The sequence below is a fragment of the Aythya marila genome (assembly GCF_965140915.1).
Source record: "Aythya marila genome assembly, chromosome: 1".
In the NCBI taxonomy this organism is placed as follows: domain Eukaryota; kingdom Metazoa; phylum Chordata; class Aves; order Anseriformes; family Anatidae; genus Aythya; species Aythya marila.
In genome coordinates, this window is record NC_139042.1 from 122,373,520 (window position 1) to 122,392,225 (window position 18,706).

Sequence of the window (18,706 nt, forward strand, 5' to 3'; positions counted from 1 at the left end):
TCTCCCTCCGTGGTATACGCTGGGGATTGAATCATATTTGCAAACTTGTTAGTCTGCCTCAGTTAGCACTCTCTTCGCAGGCGAGCATCTGCCTAGGCTCTGACCTCGAATAAACGGGAAAGGAGCATCAGTGACCTTTCAAGAACCAAGCTGCGGAGAGCTTGAATCAGACAAATTCAGGCGCCGAGCATGACAGGGCTAGGTCTCGCCCGAATTAGGCGGCCACCTGCAGAAAGCCCGGCCAACAAAACCCGCTCCTCGTTCCGCACGCACATCAAGTGGATCGATACATTAAAATGGAGTCGCCCACGGCTTTTCCCCCATGGAAATCAAGACCCCCAAACGCGCGTGAAACGCTGGATCTGCTAATAATACGGGTTAACTGCACTCCCTGTTTTTTTTTTTTTTTTTTTTTTTTAAGTGCTGCAGGCGCCCCGATCATGCGGATCCAAGGCAGGCGACAGCCCCCAACCAAGCCCGGCGCCCTCTTCGAGGCTTCGCCCGCAGCGGGAGACATTTCGGCGCAGAGAGAAACCCGTGAGAAATCCCTCAAGATCCAACAAGATCCCTTTTTGATCTGTCAAAAAGCCCCCGGGCACGCAGAGCCCCTGCACGAAGCTCCTCGAACAATATCAACCCCTGTGTCAGGTGTGGCTACGGGCAAGCACCGAAGGGATCGACCAAACAGCACCGCACGGCGAGCCCTCTGGCTCCCGTAAAGCCCCCCCAGCCTCCATTTCCAGCAGAAAAAGGGGAAAATATTCCTCACAAACCAGGCCGGCAGCACAGCGATCGGGTCACTCGCATGCACGCATTCAAATGAGGAGCCAGGACGTTTCCTATTATAACCCCGGTGCTCCTCTTTGGCGACTCAGAGCAGGGCCTTTTTCCCCCTTTGCCCAGATGCCATGAATTCGTGTCCAACAGCCCCAGCTCCCCCTGGCTGGAGGGGGTTGGGATCCAAAGGGTGGGCACCCACCCCACGCTCTGCCAACCCCAAACGTGCCCGTGCGGCATAAAGCCTAGGCCTGGCTCCCAACAATATTCCCCCCGAGCAGCCAGCCGGGAATAACCCCTCGGTGTACTCACATGCGGCGGGGAGGATGTTTCTTATTTTCGGCGTTACCGAGCGATTTTAGCGCTGCCTGAATCGCGAAAGAGGCACCTTTTGTACCCCATTTCCCTCCCCCAAACCACCTTTTTTTTTTTTTTTTTTTTTTTTTTTTTTTAAATGGGCTGGACTAGGAGGTGCTCACACCCGAGATCTCAGGGCGTTGGGAGAGAAGAGGGGATAAAAAATAGGAAAAAGGGAAAATATATTTATATATATTGGGGGATGGGGAGCAAGGGGGGGCACCTGCCTGCCCGTCATTCATGGTGGGGAAGGGGGGAAAAAGAGGGGAAAGGAGGGGGGGGGAGACACAGCCACACAGACAAAACCCCGGCCCTGGGAGCCCGCTTGACAAAGGGAAGGGCTGCCAGCGGGCAGAGGGGCCGAGGCCAGGGGCAGGGCGGCTTTTTTGGGGTCTGGGGGGTGTCGCAGCCCCCCCCCCCCCCCAGCCCGATACTCACGGCTGACTTTCATGCTGCCGAAGGCCGAGGGCTGCTGCACCGGCTTGCAGCTCTCCGCGAAGGACGTGGTCCTGGGCCGCCCGGACATGGTCTCGGGCTGCGGCTGCGCCTCTCTCCTCCTCCTCCTCCTCCTCCTCCTGCTGCTGCTGCTGCTGCTCTTCCTCCCTCCTCCTCCTCCTCCTCCTCCTCCTCCTCCTCAGGGCCCTCTCCCGCCGCTCAGGGCGAGCCCTGCCTCATCAACCGCGGCCCCTCACGGGGGGGGGGGGGGGGGGGGGACCCGAGCCCTTCCCCTGGCGGTGCCGCCGGGCTGCCCGCCGCTCTGTCCGTCGCTCTGTCGCTCTGTCCGTCCCCTCACAGCGCCATTTCGCCCCCCCCTTTTCTTTTTTTTTTTTTTTTTTTTCCCCCTTTTTCTCCCCGCAGCGCCCCGGCTGCCGGAGCCGCCCCCGCCCGCCCGCCGCGGGGCTGCGCTAGGCCTCGCTGCCCCCACCCTCCGCGCCAGTCACATGGGGCGGAGGCTCGGGGCTCCTCTTCCTTCCTTCCTTTCTCTCCTTGTTGGCTTTTCCTCCTCCTTTTTATCCTTATTCCTCCTTATTTTTTTTTTTTTTAATCCCCTTCCGTCTCCTCTGCGGGAGCAGCGGGGACTACTTCTCCTCCTCCTCCCTCCCCTCTCCTCTCCCCCCCCCTCCCTCTCAGGCGGAGGGATCGTCCCGGCGGGGAGGCGGTGCTGCGGCGGCTCGCCCAGGGAATCCAACAGCGGCGGCGGCGGAGGGATCCGCGGCGGGCGGCGCGGTGATGCGGCCGAGCGGCGGGGCCTCTCCCCTGACGGCGGCGCTCAGGCGGTGCCGGTGGCGGCCGGGCGGCTCCTCACGGCCCCCGCACGGCGAGGGGGCCGGCCGGCGGCGGCGGGGCGGGCCATGGCGGCGGCTCGTTGCCCTCAGCGCGCTGCTGCTGCTCCCTGCTGCCGCTTACGCCGAGCCCGCGAACGCAGCGCAGCCGCCTATGCGCGCCGCTGCCCTACGCTGCGCAACGGCCGTAGGCGCCGTCTGTGAATAGGCAGCCGAAGGGGCCGACGCGCTCGTTGCAAACCCTCCCCCCCCCCGCTTTCCCCGTCACGGAAACAGCCGAGCGTGCTCGGAGCCAATGGCGAGGCCGCTCCGGCGACGGCTGTGGCGGCTCGGAGCCAATCGGGCGCGGCCGAGCCCTCCCGAAGCCAGGCGGCGGGCCAATGGCGGAGCGGCGCCGCCGCCCTAGCAGCGCGGTCCGGCAGCCAATGGGAGGCGGCCGGCTCTGCCGGGAGGAGCCGAAGGGAGCCGAAGCGGCGCGGCCAATCAGCGGCCGCGGTTGCACGGCCCTGCGACGGCTTCGGGCCGCAGCCCCTAGGCGGAGAGCGGCCGCGGGCTGTGATTGGCTGCCGCGGCGGCGCGCTGCCATTGGCTGGGGGCGATGAGGCGGCCCGAAGACGCCAGCCAGCTGTCTGCCGCCGACCAATCCGCGGGCAGCACCGGCGGGCAGCGCCCGCTCCCATTGGGCGAGGGGAGGGGAGGGGGGCGGGGCCTGGCGGGCCACGCTTCGCCGCGGTGGGGCCTCGCGCGCCGCCTCGCTCACCTTTATGACCTCACCGGCTGCGCAGGGCGGGCAGCGCGCATGCGCAGTGCGGCGGGGCGGGCTCGGCGCCGCCCTGAGGCCGGGGCAGTGCCTGTGGGGGGTGCACCGGGACCGGGGCCGGGACCCCCGGGACCCCCCCCCCCGCCTTGGGAGCTGGCATGGCCGCCACGGCTCCCTGAGAGCGGTGTCCAAACGGCTCCGGGGCCGTTAATGCCCGTTTGAGGCAACTTCCCTCACGACCTGGCGCCTCAGGGCGGGGCAGCCCCCGGTGCAACCGTTACAGCCGTTAACAACCGTTACAACCATTACCCGGCCCGTTACAGCCGTTAATAAACGTTAAAACCGTTACCCGGCCGGTTACAACCGTTAAAACCGTTACCCGGCCGCTTACAGCCGTTAACAGCCATTACAACAATTACCCGGCCCGTTACGGCCGTTACAACCGTTAAAACCCATTACCCAGCTGGTTACAACCGTTAAAACCGTTACCCGGCCCATTATGGCTGTTAAAAACGTTAAAATTGTTACCCGGCCCGTTACAGCTGTCAAAACCGTTAAAACCGTTACCCGGCCCGTTAACAGCCGTTAAAACCGTTGCAGCCGTTAGTGCCCTGAGCCCCTGTTTGCCCCCAGCCCATTCCCTGGGGTTCCCCCCTCAGTGACCCGTCAGGGGCCACTTCCCTGGGGGTGTGCGGTCCTACCCCCGTGTGGAAGCACAAAGGTGTGATCATTCCCGTTAAAAACGCAAAGTTTTGTTCCTCTTAACGTGAAATACAAGATTTTGGGTGGGTGGCTGCTGTTGGGCGAAGCGGCGTGGCTGTGGAAAGGAAAGAGCGCTGTGGCCATCACCTCGTGAGGAGCAGAGGGTGATAAACCCACTGCAGGAGCCGGCCCGAGGGAAGGGGCAACAGGCACGGGCTCACAAAGTTCTCTCCCTTCAGCTCTCCCTCGCAAATTTTAGGAAACGCGGCTTATATCGGAGTCGCTAAAACGGCCTTCGTATCCAGGTCTTGGTGCCACCACCGGTGGATTTTGCTTGGCCCTGGCTGGCGTCCAGCCCGTCCTTGTGACTTCTGGAAGAGCCTGTACTTCTGCGGGGCTCTGCAATATCCGTGGGGCAGCTCGCCTGGCAGAGCTGCTCGCTGCCCTGACCTCGGTGACGTTACTCAGCAGCCCTCTGCAAACGTTGGGTACTGCTTGCTTATACCATTTAAAGGGAAAAAGGAAAAAAAAAATGTTCTCACCAGAGTAGTTTATACCACAGACAAAGTAACTTGGACCAGCAGAAGCACTTTTTGCCAGCGCTAGAGTCTAAGAGCTGCTGCTTTCTTTTCAAGGCATCAAAATATTGCCTCTTTATCCTTTTTTTTTTTCTTCGTGTGTCCCATTCCAAGCAACGCTGCTATGTGAGCAATGAAAGACCTGGCCAAAGGCAGCTAAGCTTTACCCTGTACAACAGCTTTGTTCCGAAGCAGAAAACCAGCTCAGTCTCTCCAAACGGTCCTGTTCGGCACCACGGCGCTCACCCCAGGGCGCTTGATCTTCTGGAAACCTTTTCCCTGCCTGATAAATGATGAATGATTTCACCTACTACAAAGGACTTTGCATTGTTTAAGGTCTGACTCATTGTGCAGCTGGGAAACTGGAAGCCGAGTGCTGCGCCCTCGCAGGGGCTGAACAGCCTGAAGTGACAGTAACCACGCCGCACTCGTCATGTTGGATCTGCTCTGATTCACCGCTTTATCAAACGTCCCTGAGATACAAACTCAATAAACCACCAACCACCAGAAGGACGTTTTTGCCTCTTTGGGTGAAACAACTTTCCTCCACCTGAAATGCACCACCAGGCATTCCAGTCGTCTTGTAGAGTTGCGCTTGAAATTGGATTTATTTTATTTTTTGGCCTCGGGCACTTGATGCCAACACAAATCAAATTTTCCTATTTTCTGATGAAGTTCTTTCTAAAAGCTACGTAAACGCTGGTACCGACTTAAGAGAGATACTTGAGCGTTATTACATGACAAAGTGGGTGGATGGCCTGAAAAACAGCATGGGTAGGGGGAACTCTGTGACAGCAGTAAACACGAATCACACCGATGCGTAATTTATCCTAACGGTATCCGTTTGAGAAACGTCCTTTATGATGAGTCTGCAAGCTGATAATGCCAATGGAGAACCAACTGCATTTGTGTACAAAGAACAAGGCTAATTCGGGAGAACAGCCTCACGCTTACGCTCCTTTGTGAGGCTTAGTCTTTTGCTGTTGACCCCCAGCTCCCTCACCAGTACCCAAACAACCCATATCAACCCCAGAACTCCCAGATACTGGCACCCTTGCTGTTCTAAATGCCAGTCCTCTCCATCCACTTGGGGAATGCACGCTACAGACCTCCCTCCCAGCTGCTCTGCTTCCCATCGGGCAGTCCTGCCTGTATTTCCAAGTAATCATTAACCAATGAACTCTCCAAAACCTGTCCGTTTCAATCACAGCGTCTTCTCCGCTGCTAGAAAACCACACAAGTATGCTTAAAGGAGGGCCATTATTCGTCTGAAGGGACAGAAAGCTATTAACCACCTCCAATTTCTGTTAGTCTTTTTGCAGATTATTTCCCCAGCTAGGGCTACCGTCAGAAAACCCATTAGCATATAAGAAGGGCATCTGTTAAGCTTTCATCCTCAATGTCAAAAATGCACCAAATTAAACCCATTTGAGGAAATCAAGAGTGAGCTGGTTGCTTTTTTAGACTGAAAAATGCAATGTTGTCAAAAGAGAAAAGTTCGCGTTTATTTTTGGCCTCTTGGCTGAAGAAATGACCTCCCTTTAGACTCCGCAAATATAAATAGAATTGACACTTTAATGATCAGTTTTCACAGGCAAGAATAATCCTGTATCCCCGGCATTAATATTGTTCCAAATCTGGATGCAGAGGACAGTTTTACAGCTTCTGTGACTCGAAATTAAAGCGTCCCCGTCACATCTAAGATCTTAGGGAGGGTGCCTGAAAATAAGAAGCATCTGATGGGAATTACTGAAGTGTTATCTCTCTGAAATGCCATAAGGTGGCAGTGAATTAGAAAACCGGTGCTATTTCTGGGTAGAACAAAGCTTTTAAAAGCTCAGTAGCGGTGGTGGGGAGGCTTTATTTTTTTTTTGTTTGTTTGTCTGGGGGCTCACATTTGTCTGCTTACATTTCAGGTATCACCCTGAACGTCACATCCAGTCGTCTTAATACACTGAGCAGGTCTGCTCCAACGTGCATGAGCAGTAAGTAGACGTGCGCTCCCTGCACAGGGAGCTCCTGGTTTTCTTTCTCCCTTGCTTCCTCTCTGGGCAATCAGCAGGAAGATTTTCTGTTGCCTTTTTGTTTGCTTACCTTGCAGCTATTACTGGGTCATTCCAACATCAGCCACGGAGAAGAGGGCAGGAGGGTGGTGTATTGTGCCTCGGGAAGGCTGATAAGGATGATCGTGCAAGGCTGCTGTGAACTTTGGTACGCCAGTGCATCACACTAAGATTAATGGATCTACCAGTTTGGCATCTAACTCCTTAATATTGCCAAGGGAATTAGCCAAGAAGCAACGCAGTGAGGTACTGTAACGGCTTGTCTCGTGGGTAGTTGGCATGGGCAGGCTCAATGGCTGTGGTTGAACTTTAACTTTTCCTTTTTTTTTTTTTTTTTTTCCAGTGGAAAATCAGAGATTGTAACAGTAACAAATTTACTGACTGCTCAGGCGTTAATGATTAGACAATAAATCCTGAAAAGTGGTTTTGATTTTTGTCCCAGAACAAAATCCACACGAATCTATGTTTAGAACGCACCACTTGCGTTTGTTTTTTCTGAGCGGGACAGAAGTTTTTAATCCTGAGAACCCAGCATTTTGCAACGATTTCCTGTCACATAACATGTCACCACCAGCAATTGCTTCAGAGAACAGCTGATGTTTTGCCCATCTGGGTGTGCGTGGGCGCACCTAGGCCTTGCAGGACGCCAGGTAGGTTCGCCAGGACCGACAGAGCCAGGTGGCCCGAGCACTTTAATGCAATGGGAGCTACAAAAAACTTCTGCTTCCCAATTTTGCAGTGCATCATAAGAAGCCAAGACACCCCGTGCAGGTTCACGGGGACATTGCGACACACAGAAAACATCAGTGACTCACTCAGTGCACCCTGAGAGAGACATCGGGTTTCACACCGTGCCAGGAGAACATGTTGCTAAGTTTGATGTCTTCCCTTGCTCCAGCATTTGTCAGACCACACCTCGTTCATAAATAACCCTGGAAAAACAGTGCCCAGAGCCAGAGAAGCCGTGTCAGTCTGGTGGTCCTTTGACAAGCCTTCCAGATATTTGTGCTCCCGAAAGCAAAAATGATGCTCGTTCCTGCAGGACTCTGAAAAGGTTTAAATCCAGAAAAGTGTTGGGCTCTTCTGTGTGCATCATCTACCTCCCTCACATCAGATTCACTCGAGCAGCCCGTGACCGATATCTATCTGCTTTCTGTTGTGCTTCCCAGTGCTCCCAGCAGGCCTGTCTGTTTCTGCAAAGGGGATACCAAGGAGCAGATGGGTCACTCTCTCAGCAAGAAATTAAAATTAAATCCAGTGGCGTTGTGTTAACAATGGTCCCCAGAGCTTACCGGGGCTCTCTACAACACAATATTAGAGGAAGGGCCCATGTGTGTCCCGTGCTCACTATTTCCACACCTCCCCAGTCGACTGCCAACCTGTCTGTCCAAATAAAAGGAGTTAAAGCCAGCCTGATCCCAGAGGCCATCAGTCCCTTCAAGCAAATCTTGTAGGTCTGGAAAGCCTTGGCTTGAGAGACTGGGAGCCAGGCCCAACAGCCAACAAAGGAGATTTTTCTCCACTTCCCCCCTCAAACAGCACAGGGATGTTGCAGCAGCGTAATGAGACTTGCTGTGCCTCCACACAAACACAGGAAGGGGATTCACTCGTCCCTACTGAAAGAGTTTTCAGAAACTGAGCACCGCTTACAGTGCAAGGTGCCAACAGAAGGAGAAAGGGCCTTCGGGAGTAGACGTCTGCGTGGTGAAAAGAAGCAAAGAAAGCCATCCCGCGCCTGGCACAGCCTGCCTGGGCTGCTGGCCTCGCTGCAAGGGCTCCCTGCAGGCTGAGATCACCACCCATGGCTGCAATGAAATGCTCATCCAGCCCTTGCCGGAGCATCTGCTCTTACTCTAGCTGAAAATAACCGCATGGGCATGGCTCTCCCTGGGGGAGGAAGGAGAAGATGGCTCTTGGTGGGTTACAGACACGCTCGATATCCACAGGGCAGACTGTGGGAAGCATGCTTTGTGCATAGCAACATGCAACATCTAGCAAAATGTTTGAGAAGGGCTATAGGAACATACATCAGCCACAGCAGTGAACTTGCTGTGTTGTTACCTGGGGTCTTTAGTTCACAGCCCAGAATTTACAGCGGTGATTCTCCTCAGTTTTGTCCTATTTTAAGAGGTGACGGAATGGAAAGTAAGCGGAACCCGTGAGACGACGCGTAGATAATTACGAGGTGGCCAGAAGTGTAACAGTATTTTCATTCTGCTCATTGAGTTTTTGCCAAGCAATCTAATTAATTTAATGATGCCTGTCCCTGGCTGCTCGCTAATCACCATCACACACTACTTCCTTCATATCTGGCTTGCAAACGGTTACTAATTGTTGCTGCGTCTTGCGTTGTACATCTGGTGATGACAGCTGCCGTGGCCCTGAGATGGAGAGACAGCTGTTTTCAAAAGGAGACTTCCCTCCCAGATCTCTAAAACATCTGGAAAAGTGTGGCATTGAAAATGAGTTGCTGAATATGAAAACTTATCAGATATGTGCACGGGCTAAAGGGAAGGGGTCTGCAGACACAAAGCTTAAAAGTGTTTCACTGCAACTGGAGTGGAAGAGACTCACTGCTGTGTCTTTAAAACACGGGTCCTGGATGTTTGCCATAAAAAATGCCTATTTCCCCTAATTCCCTGTTGACCGCTTGGCATGGCAAAATCTTTTACACTCTGCACAGCAGAGCACACCTCCTAATTTGATCAAACTAACAACTCATATTACTTTTGCTTCAGCGTGTCGGACATAATTAAAAAACCTTTTTACGAGAAAAGGGTTTGGGATCAGGCAGCAAGATCTAGCTGGCTGCAGACAAGAAACGGGTAGCACGAAAGCACCAAAAAGCCCTAGAAATCCATGGAAACAATTGCAAGCCTTAAAAAAATATAATAATAATAAATCAGAATCTCATTTCCTCCTGAACATTTTGTGACTGTGATTGTTACAAGCAACCTATTTTTTTTCTCCTCTGTGTTTGTTTAGTGTATTTAACAGCGGCGAGCGTACAGGCCATTGTTTTGCTAGTGGTCAGCAATGCTTATCTCCCGATCTCGCCCAACGCTATCGCTGGCAGGCTGCTCTGCAGTCCTTGGATTAGCACTCATCTTGGACTCTGAGAGAGGCTGCAAATCACCACCAGCAGCAGCAGCAAAACTGGGCTCAACAGGCAGCACTGAGCAGGCATGTGAGGACACGGAAAGGAAATGGCTGAGCTCAAACAAGGTTAGCGCGATTGGAGCGGCAGTCACTCCAAATGAGCCCTGAGAAAGGAGCCTACAAGCAGAAAAAAAAAAAAAAGCTGGTAAGATTAACAACGCCTTCTTATAAAGGAGTCATTTCAGGACAACTGACATAAGGGAAGTGCTACATTTATTTATTTTTAATTGGGCTGGATTCAAGCCATATCAAGCTGATGATGCCATGCCGAGTTCACAGGGACTTTCTCATTGCCTCATAGTACAGGTGCAAGGGGACAATGCACTTAATGGGAGATATGGCACTTTTAAAAGCAAAAGAAGGAAATCTTTTTAAATTAAGATGTTGTTGTGCATGTTGGGATTTTTTTTCTAGCCACTGGAAGTTGAGAGATGCCTCCAGGAGATGATGTGAGTTCTCAAGTGGGGTTGCCCTGGAACTTCACCTGAAGGATCTTCTCTTTTCTCCATGTGTATGGAGAGACCCTAAAAACACCCGTCTTGTAAGGGGGCTCTGGGGTAAGAAGCCTCCCATGAGATGACAGGAAGATAGCTATTTTTCTAACAAGGCTTTGAAATCACTGGTGCAAGATACCACCAACGCAGAAAAGCTGGTAGACTCTGGGCAACTGCCTGGGTAATACTGACCTCTGAAGGAGGTAATGCTAAAACCTTGTTGTTGCTGCTGCTGTTGTTTTTGTTTTGATAGGCGATGTGAAATCTGCTGCTTGAACACAACTTTCTAACTCTATAGAGATGGATAAATGCCCACCTTCCAGTATGGAAAGGTTTGCAAAAGACTCTGAAACACCTTGCCCTGACCATGATCAGGAACAAGATATTGGACTACAAACCAGGGCCTGAGCTATTTGATGTTCGAGAAATCCCTTCTCCAAGATCATGACTGATTCATGTTGACAAGAAGGAAATCAAGCAAGGGTGGCAGGAGGCCTGTGTGGACAAAGAAGGAGCCCCTGGCTAAATTCTGACATAAAAAGGAGTTGTCCAAAAGGTGGAAGCAAGTGAAGGTGACCCAGGAAGGAGTCTTTACCGGTAACACTGTTCTTTAGCAATCCCAGGCCTCTGAGATTGGGCCCCAAAAGTGCAGAGTGAGCTGCACTAAATGCAAGGCCACTCTTTGAAAGATCATTGTGATCAGGAGACATTCCTGAGGCCTGGAGGCAAGAAAATATCACTCGTATCTTCAGGAAGGGCAAGAAGCAGGATCTGGGGAACTACAGGCCGTTCATGAAAAGGTGATGGAGCACCAAATCATGGAAGCCTTTTCCAGTCACGTGAAGAGCAGAAGGTGATTGGAAGTAGTCATCATGGAGCTACAAAGGCAAAATCAGGCTTAATCCGCCTGAGAGCCTTCTACAAGGAGATGACTGGCTTGGTGGATCGTTGGAGAATGGTACATGTCATCTACCTCAGGTCTAATAAGCCTTTTTACACTGTCTCCTGTAACACCTCCATAGACAAGCCGATGAAGTATAATCTATATATCAGTAATATCGATTAGTGGACAGTGAGGTGGATCAAAAACTGGCTGAATGTCCAGCTCCAGAGCATCGTGATAAGTGGCACAAAGTCCAGCTGGAGGCCAGTCATTAGTGGCGTATCATGGGGGTCAGTATTAGTTCTTTTACTGTTTAACATCTTCAGTAATGATCTGAATGATGGGGCAGAGTACACCTTTGGCAGGTTTGTACATTATACAAAGCTGTGAGGAGTGGCGAAGACACCAGAGGTATGTGCTGCTATTCAGAGGGAACTCAACAGGCTGGGGAGCTGGGCAGAGGGGAATCTCGTGAAGTTCAACAAATGCCCCCCCAGTGCAAGACTTACCAGAACGAGGCCAATGAATGGCCACAAAGATCATGAAGGGACTGGAGCACCTCTCCAGTGAGGAAAGACCAAGAGAGCTGGGACTGCTCAGCCTGGAGAAAAAAAGGCTCTGAAAGGATCTTACCTATGTGTATAAGTATCTGGTGGGAGGGAATGAAGTAGAAGAAGCGAAGCCAGGCTCTTCGTAGTGGTGCCCACTGACAGGACAAGAAGCAGTGGGTACAAATTAAAACACATGAAACTCCACCTGAACACAAGAAAATGCTCTTTTTACTGTGAGGGCGGTCAAAGACAGGAGCAAGTTGGCCAGAGAGGCTGTGGGGTCTCCATCCCTGGAAATATTCAAAACCCATCTGGTCGTGGTCCTGGACACCCTACTCTAGCTGACACTGCTTGAACAAAGGTGGGCCAGGTGATCTCCAGAGGCCCCTTCCAGCCTCAGTGCTCCTGTGATCCCCTACAGTGGTTCCTGGAGCACTACATGCTGTCAGTTCCTACAAATTTTGTTAAATCTGATTTTGCCTTGAGGTAATTCCAGGCATTGTTAATATAATTAGTTGTACAGGGTGCATGTGCCTCTGAGGACGAGGTGGCTATGGAGAAATGTGAACTTAATGAAATAGTCAGAGGAACTGTACTTGAACAAAACGCAAGAATTGGGGATCATCACTCATGACCGAGGCTTGGTACGTGTGCTTTCAGCAGAATAAGCAAAAGTGTGGGCAGATGGAGGCTGACAGAGCACACAGGGCAAGGTCAGACAAGAAGTGGGAGATGAGTGACTTATGACAGCCAGTGCTGAGCACCGCACATAAGAATTTCAGTTGGATTTCCCAGTCCCTGACAAGCAGTGCAATGTGAGCTGGGCTGTCTGTATGATGGAGCTGGTAACATTAAAGCACCAGCACTGAACCAAGACAGGGCGCCAAGCAGCGGCAATTAAATCGGAGGCAATATTTTCAAGCTGAGCACCCAGGAAAGAGAGAAAGCACAATTAATGACTGCCTGGGAGAGCTCTGACTTAAATGACCACCCAGGAACTCTGAAGCAGAGGCAGTTCTCCAGGGCAGCAGTCAGCAAGCTGAGCCAGAAGCCTGTCCTTTCTCCAGCTGTGCTCCCAGTCTCCTCCACAGCACAGTCCTGGCTTATTTAATGCACTGAGCCAGGATCCCATTAAGAAAACGTATGTGATCATGCCATTAACATCTGTCTCGCAAGAGAAGATTAGAGAAACATTTGTCAAAAATGGTCTAGGAATAATTGGTCCTGCCTTGGGGCAAAGAGATGGGCTGGAATAGCCAGATGGCTCCTTAAGGTCCCTTCTAGGGCTGTTTCCCAAAAAAAAATCATATGTGCCATAGAAAACTAAATTAAGTTTTCATAAATTGTTTTAATTCCAGCCTTCCCTAAGTCCTGAATTCTTGATTTTAGAGACTTTCTGGCACAGATTACAGCATGCTCTTTTTTAGGATCACGGTTGATTGGTTTGAAAACAAGCTCAACCTAGCAAGGATGCCACGATCCGGACATCCACAGGCTCAAAAGCTCGTAAGTTAGACCCACCACTGGGAACTCTTGCAGGGACTGGCAGAGGCAGCCGTGGTCACTGTGCCCTCTCCAGCTGATCGAGGTAAGGGTGGCTGTAGGAAGAGGTCACTGTGCTGCTGGCCGGTCTTGGGGGCTCACTCGTCAAAGCCACATGCTGGCAGCTGATGAGATGAGAGACTCAAGATGACCGAGTTTCCTACCAAACTCTGCTGAGCAACATATGCCAGCAGGAGTTTTTTTATCTTTTTCTGTCCATGTTATCTCATGTCCTATTTTTCCCACACCTTATTTTTTTGCCCAACAGCTGCTCCTAGCCCCTGAAACCTTGGTGGTTTAATCCCACGCTCCATTCTCACTCAGAAAACGAAGCTCCCCATCCTTCCTCCTCCACCCCAGTCACACCATCTCTCCCTTCTCCCCCAGATATTCCAGCTCCAGTCACAACAAGTTCTTCAAATGGATTTACCCGTTTCCTGCCGTGACTGGCTTTCACATCCACTTCTTCTGCTTTGTTGCTTCAGCACCAGCATGGTGCTCACCACACAGCTGAGAGAAACACCACTTTGCTCCCAGCCCAGCGTCCTCATCCCATAGCAGTGACTGCAACGACTTGCAGGTGGAGCGTGCTCGGCCTCCACCTGGAGAAAGCCCAGCAGCTGCACAGAGATGGAGCTGACATTTGGTCAGAGTGGGCTTTCAAGGGATGGTCTGGAGATGGCTTTTTTGTCTGGAAAACACTGAGGCCCATAAAATTGTCAAGAGCCATAAAAGCTGGATTTCCTGTTTTTGTGGTGTGAGGGAGATGAACTGTCCTGGCCAAAAAATAATAATAATAATAATAATTATAAAAGTAAAATGAAATGAAAAATGAAGAAAAATGCAGAAAAATGAAGAAAAATGCATCCTTGTTAGACTTGGTCTTGGAAATATCCTTAATCACGTTCACTTTAGCTCTTCCAGATCATTCTGCATGAAAAAAATTTGGTATAACGTTTAGATTTTAAGCAAATGATAAGCAAGTGAATCCAAGGTATTTTTACAGAGAATGCAGCCTTAGTATTCATGGGGATACTAAGATGATGCAATAATAAAGTATTTCACCTCCTTTCACTTTTGTTTTTCTCCTTTCCCTTCTCACCAATTATCAAAAATCTGCTAATTGCTTCATACTCCGAGCCTCTAACATTTCACTCTTCAGTGGAGACCTTTTTGCTGCAGGACAAAGTCCTCATTATCTGGAACATTTCCTAAATTAATTGATTCCACTGGTTACTGCAGAGTCATAAAAACAGTGGTATTAAACTGGGGACAAAAGTCACAGGCAGAGGTAAAGTAGCACTACGCTTGAGCAGCTAAAGCAGCCTGAGCACCGTCCTTCCCAGCCCAGTGTCACGGACTTCTATTAAACAGATCGCTTTGTTTTGCAAAGATGATATTCAGGCTTATTAAATAAATTGATGTTATCCCGGGCTTGGGCACGCTTGCCAAATTGCTGAGAAATGCCACCAGATTTATCTTACAGGTGGAAGTTCCTGTGCTCTATCCAACAGAAATGGCCTTCAGGAAGACAGCTATTGCTGCCTACACGACATGAGCAAATCCATGTGTTATATCTGTTTTGGTCAGCCCAGCATTTCCTTTAAACTCTACAGGTAGATTGCAAACTTGCAAAAAACCAGTGAGACAGTGGAAATTTTGCTGTAATGAAAGCATGTCTCTCAATACTTCCAGACACGTTGCAGCAGAACAAAGCTGTGACCTGTTCTTTCATCTGCCACCCTAAGGGCAGGAAGATCTTTAAAAGTCAATGCCTCATTTCTGACTGTGCATTACAGCAGCCTGGACTGGTCACAGAGGGAAATTATTTTCTAACATCCTGCTAAGAGACATAAAACTCAGTTGCTCAGCTTTCAGTCGCACGGAGCTTGGCACCAATCTGGAAACCCAGTGAACAATTTTTGAAACAATATCGTTCCTTAGATTTCCAGCTGCACCAGAAGGTAGGTGGTCAGTGCAAAACCTACCTTATCTCCTGCTGCTTCTTCAAGGTTGATGGCTGCCTGGGCCAGGAGGAGGACAGTCCAATTCTGCTAAGTAAATTGGCCCCTGCTGTGTCCAGCATCGAGGCATCGTCCCTCCTTGTAGGACGGTGCCCCCAGGCAGCCCAGGTTCTGATTGCATAGCACTCATTTTTCCCAGGGGAAAGCTGCAAAAGGATTTTTTTTTTTTTTTTTTTTTTTTTTTAAGCACTTTAACAGATTTATCTCACTTGCTTTTGGTGTTGTTTCTAATGTTGTCATTATCTAGAATTTCCACGTAGTGGTAGAAATCTTAGGCTTGCTTCAGCAGATGCTTGAATTTCTGATGGGGAGATGAATTCCTGGCTCTTCCTAATCTGTGATTGTCAAATTCCAATTAATTCCTGGTGTTGGGGGTGATTCCGAGAAATTGGTATGTTTCCTCTTTGTGTAAGGACACCAATATATGCAAGAGCAGGCACGGAAACATGACGTGATTCACTAAAACCAGCTGTTTGAAAAAAATCATCCAAATACAGCAAATACTGGTTACTCAACATCAGTCTCCACTGCGAATAGCCTGGTCTGGTGCCTGAACTGCTTCCCCACCGTCCCTGGCCTCTTACTCATGTTTTCCAGAGGATGTCTGGGATTTGTACTGAGGTCCAGGCCTTGCTGGCTAAGAAAGGCACCAGGGCTGGGAGCATCGGCTCTCATTTTCCTGTTCCTTGATGGATTGAGCCATCTCCCTCCTCGTGAAGCACTCAAAGACTTTTATTTTTTGCAAATATATATTAAAAAAAAATTAAAAAATGAATATATCTCAGGGAGGTGGCCTTGCATTCACTTGAATGACAGGTGAATGAGACAGTGGGAGAGAAGAGAGGCTGGGATTTTTCTCTCTGAGGTTAACACAGCAGCCAGTTGAACAGGTGAGGCTCTTGAATCCCAAGGGAAATTAGACCCCACGCCGTCCTCAGGTACTCCTTGTCATTTCTGGGTTTGTCAGCTTTAAAGGCGAAAATTTGGATGCTCTCAAGCAGCTGTTCCTGGAGGCAGCGGGGGCTGAGAGGTTCTGCATCACAAGGTGGATTTCAGCCCAAAAGGTTTTGCACGGGGGTATTAGGAGATGTTAGGAGAACGAGGGAAAAGACCACTCCATCATGAAGTGGCAAAAAATGGGTTACAGGAGCATGGGAGCACTGCGTGTGTTTTTCTTACCAGTATGAAAAATGCTGTAATAGCGAGAAAATGAGCTGATACCCGCAAAAGAATAACCCACCATCAAGTGAAAGATTCACCTGTCGGAGGAAAAGCCTTTATCCAGCACCTGTATTTGGGAACTGTTTGTAGCAACACAGCTGCTTTCAAACAAGGACCTGAATTTGCTATAACCGTGCACAGGGTATCCCACTGCTCACGGCCCTGCCCGGCAGCGCTGTAAACTCAAGGAGCGATTGCATCAGCTAATGCTGCTCCTGCCGTCCTCTTTGGTGTGAAATATTGCCCTGCTCATTTGGGCTAGATACGAGGTGTAATTGCCTGGAAACCAGCACACACCTCCGGGAGGGTGCCCTGCTGGTTGCATTCACCTCCTTCAACAAAATGTGTGTGGCATTCCCCTGGTGGGCACCTTGAGGGATATTGGGGGTTTCCTAGGGAAATGGGGTTCCTGTGGATGTCCTAAGTGATGGGATGCTCTGACAAGCAAAGGCTCGTCAGGGTTTCTGCACCAGCCAGGCACGAACAGGCCTTGCCCCGTGAGTGCACTGAAGGACTGCTGCTAAACCCAGCACCCGATGGGTACTGGAAACCCTTGGCCCATGGCAGGCTTTCAGAGAAAGCATCCAGCTCCTGCTGACCCCCAGGATGGTTGCCTTTCCGATGTCCTAACCACCAATGAATATTTCTACTCGTCTGCTTTTCGAGGCCATGGTCCTGTTGTAGCACTTCACAAGCTCTTTCAAGTAGGCCTCGGAGGTCTTTCGTCCTCCTGAGAGGAAAGGGCCACGCTCTCCGTCAGCACGAAGGAGAGCAGGTTCAAGAAGGAAGAACAGCTCCTGACAAGAAGACAGCACTGGCATGAGAACAAGTAGATAAAAATAGGCTATGGAAAGATGTGGGCTGGAAATCACAAATAAGCTTCCTCCCCGTCAGAATGAGGTTCTGGAATAACCTGCCAAGAAAACTCCTAGTGACTCCCAGGATGGACTGTGATAAATTAACAAGGGGAACTTCATGACTCACTGCCTGTCACAGCCAGGGAATACGGCGATGACTAGGAGATCCCTCCTAGCCCCGCATTCCTGCTGATATGATAACAGGAGGCCGTGTACGGGGCGGTAAATGCTGAATCACTGGGCACTTTTTATAGCTGGGTGCAAAGTACCTTGCAACCGTTCTGGCTGCAAGAACCTCCAGGGAAAAAAAAAATATTAAAAAATAAATAAATAAAATAAAACAAAATAAAATAATAAAAAATAAAATAAAATAAAATAAAATAAAATAAAATAAAATAAAATAAAATAAAATAAAATAAAATAAAATAAAATAAAATAAAAAATAAAATAGAATAGAATAAAATCCTTTTTCTATAGGATTTTTTATACAAAGGATAGCACCCTGGCAGCACAAAGCATGAAGCTGCAGATACCTGAGACAGAAGAAAACCAGCTCAGCTACAGAGAGGGGAGAGGTGGTAGTGTGGGCATGAAAGCAAGAGCCCTCACCTAGAGGTGCGTGCTTGGAGGTGAGCGTGCTCCAGAGGCTTTGATCTGCAACTTTAATTCAGGAACGACACAACTTAGAGCTGTGTTTGCATGCCCCATGCACTCACTCTGCCATGTGTGTGGGTTGCATGGTCATAAAACATAGCAGGAAGTTATTTCACATCTACTGCTAAAACAGCCACATTTCTCCTACCTTCTCAGGACCTGTAGGGTTCTTTTATGGTGTTTCTTTTCCTGTCCCCCAAGGATGAGACCACTTCCTGCAGCACGAGGCTGTGACAAGGGTGCAGCTTGCATTGATGAGTTTGATGCCTCACAACTGGACACCTACAGCTTTGCTGTCCCAGCTTTAGGTGCAGACTGTGGGGTAACAGCAGCACCTGGAGGAGGACCTAGAGGCAGAGGCCAAGGAGGAGGCACAGATGAAGAACTGGATAAGGCAAGAGACTGGCCAGGTATCTGGGCTCAGGAGAGCAATGTTGCTCAGGAGGAGAGTGGTTCACTGCAGCCCTCGTGGCTGTTGGACCCATATTGATGTGGGCGCTCTCTCACCTCCCCAAAACCCTCGTCATCTAGAGACCCAGAGCCACCGACTGCTGCTCCCCACGCTGCCACGTCCCACAGCTAGCAATGCTCTTTCTTATCTCTGTGAACTGGGGAGAGGCCCTACGCAGGTCATCCTGTCACACCATACATAGCAGGGCTCAAGCATGCTGGCTGAGGTGGCTTTGTCATCTCCTCCTGTGGGTCTGTTTGCAGACAGTAGCTGGAGTCCAGGGAGGTGCAGGGAAAGAATGAGATGGAGATGCAGCTCACCAAGCTGGAAACACTCAGAGGACCTCATAG

General features: G+C 50.3%; 1 protein-coding gene across 2 annotated transcripts in view; it reads right to left on the reverse strand.

The window, feature by feature from the left end:
- Positions 1-2,671, reverse strand: part of GSK3B (glycogen synthase kinase 3 beta) — a 128,104-nt gene extending 125,433 nt beyond the window's left edge. Inside the window, exon 1 of one of the 2 annotated variants that reach the window (XM_082769883.1) lies at positions 1,573-2,671. In XM_082769883.1, the coding sequence (XP_082626009.1) occupies positions 1,573-1,660 (88 nt within the window). In that variant the 5' untranslated portion in view covers positions 1,661-2,671. The remainder of the gene's footprint in view (positions 1-1,572) is intronic. The other variant, XM_082769884.1, reaches the window with a different exon arrangement.
- Between the last annotated feature and the right edge of the window lie 16,035 nt (positions 2,672-18,706).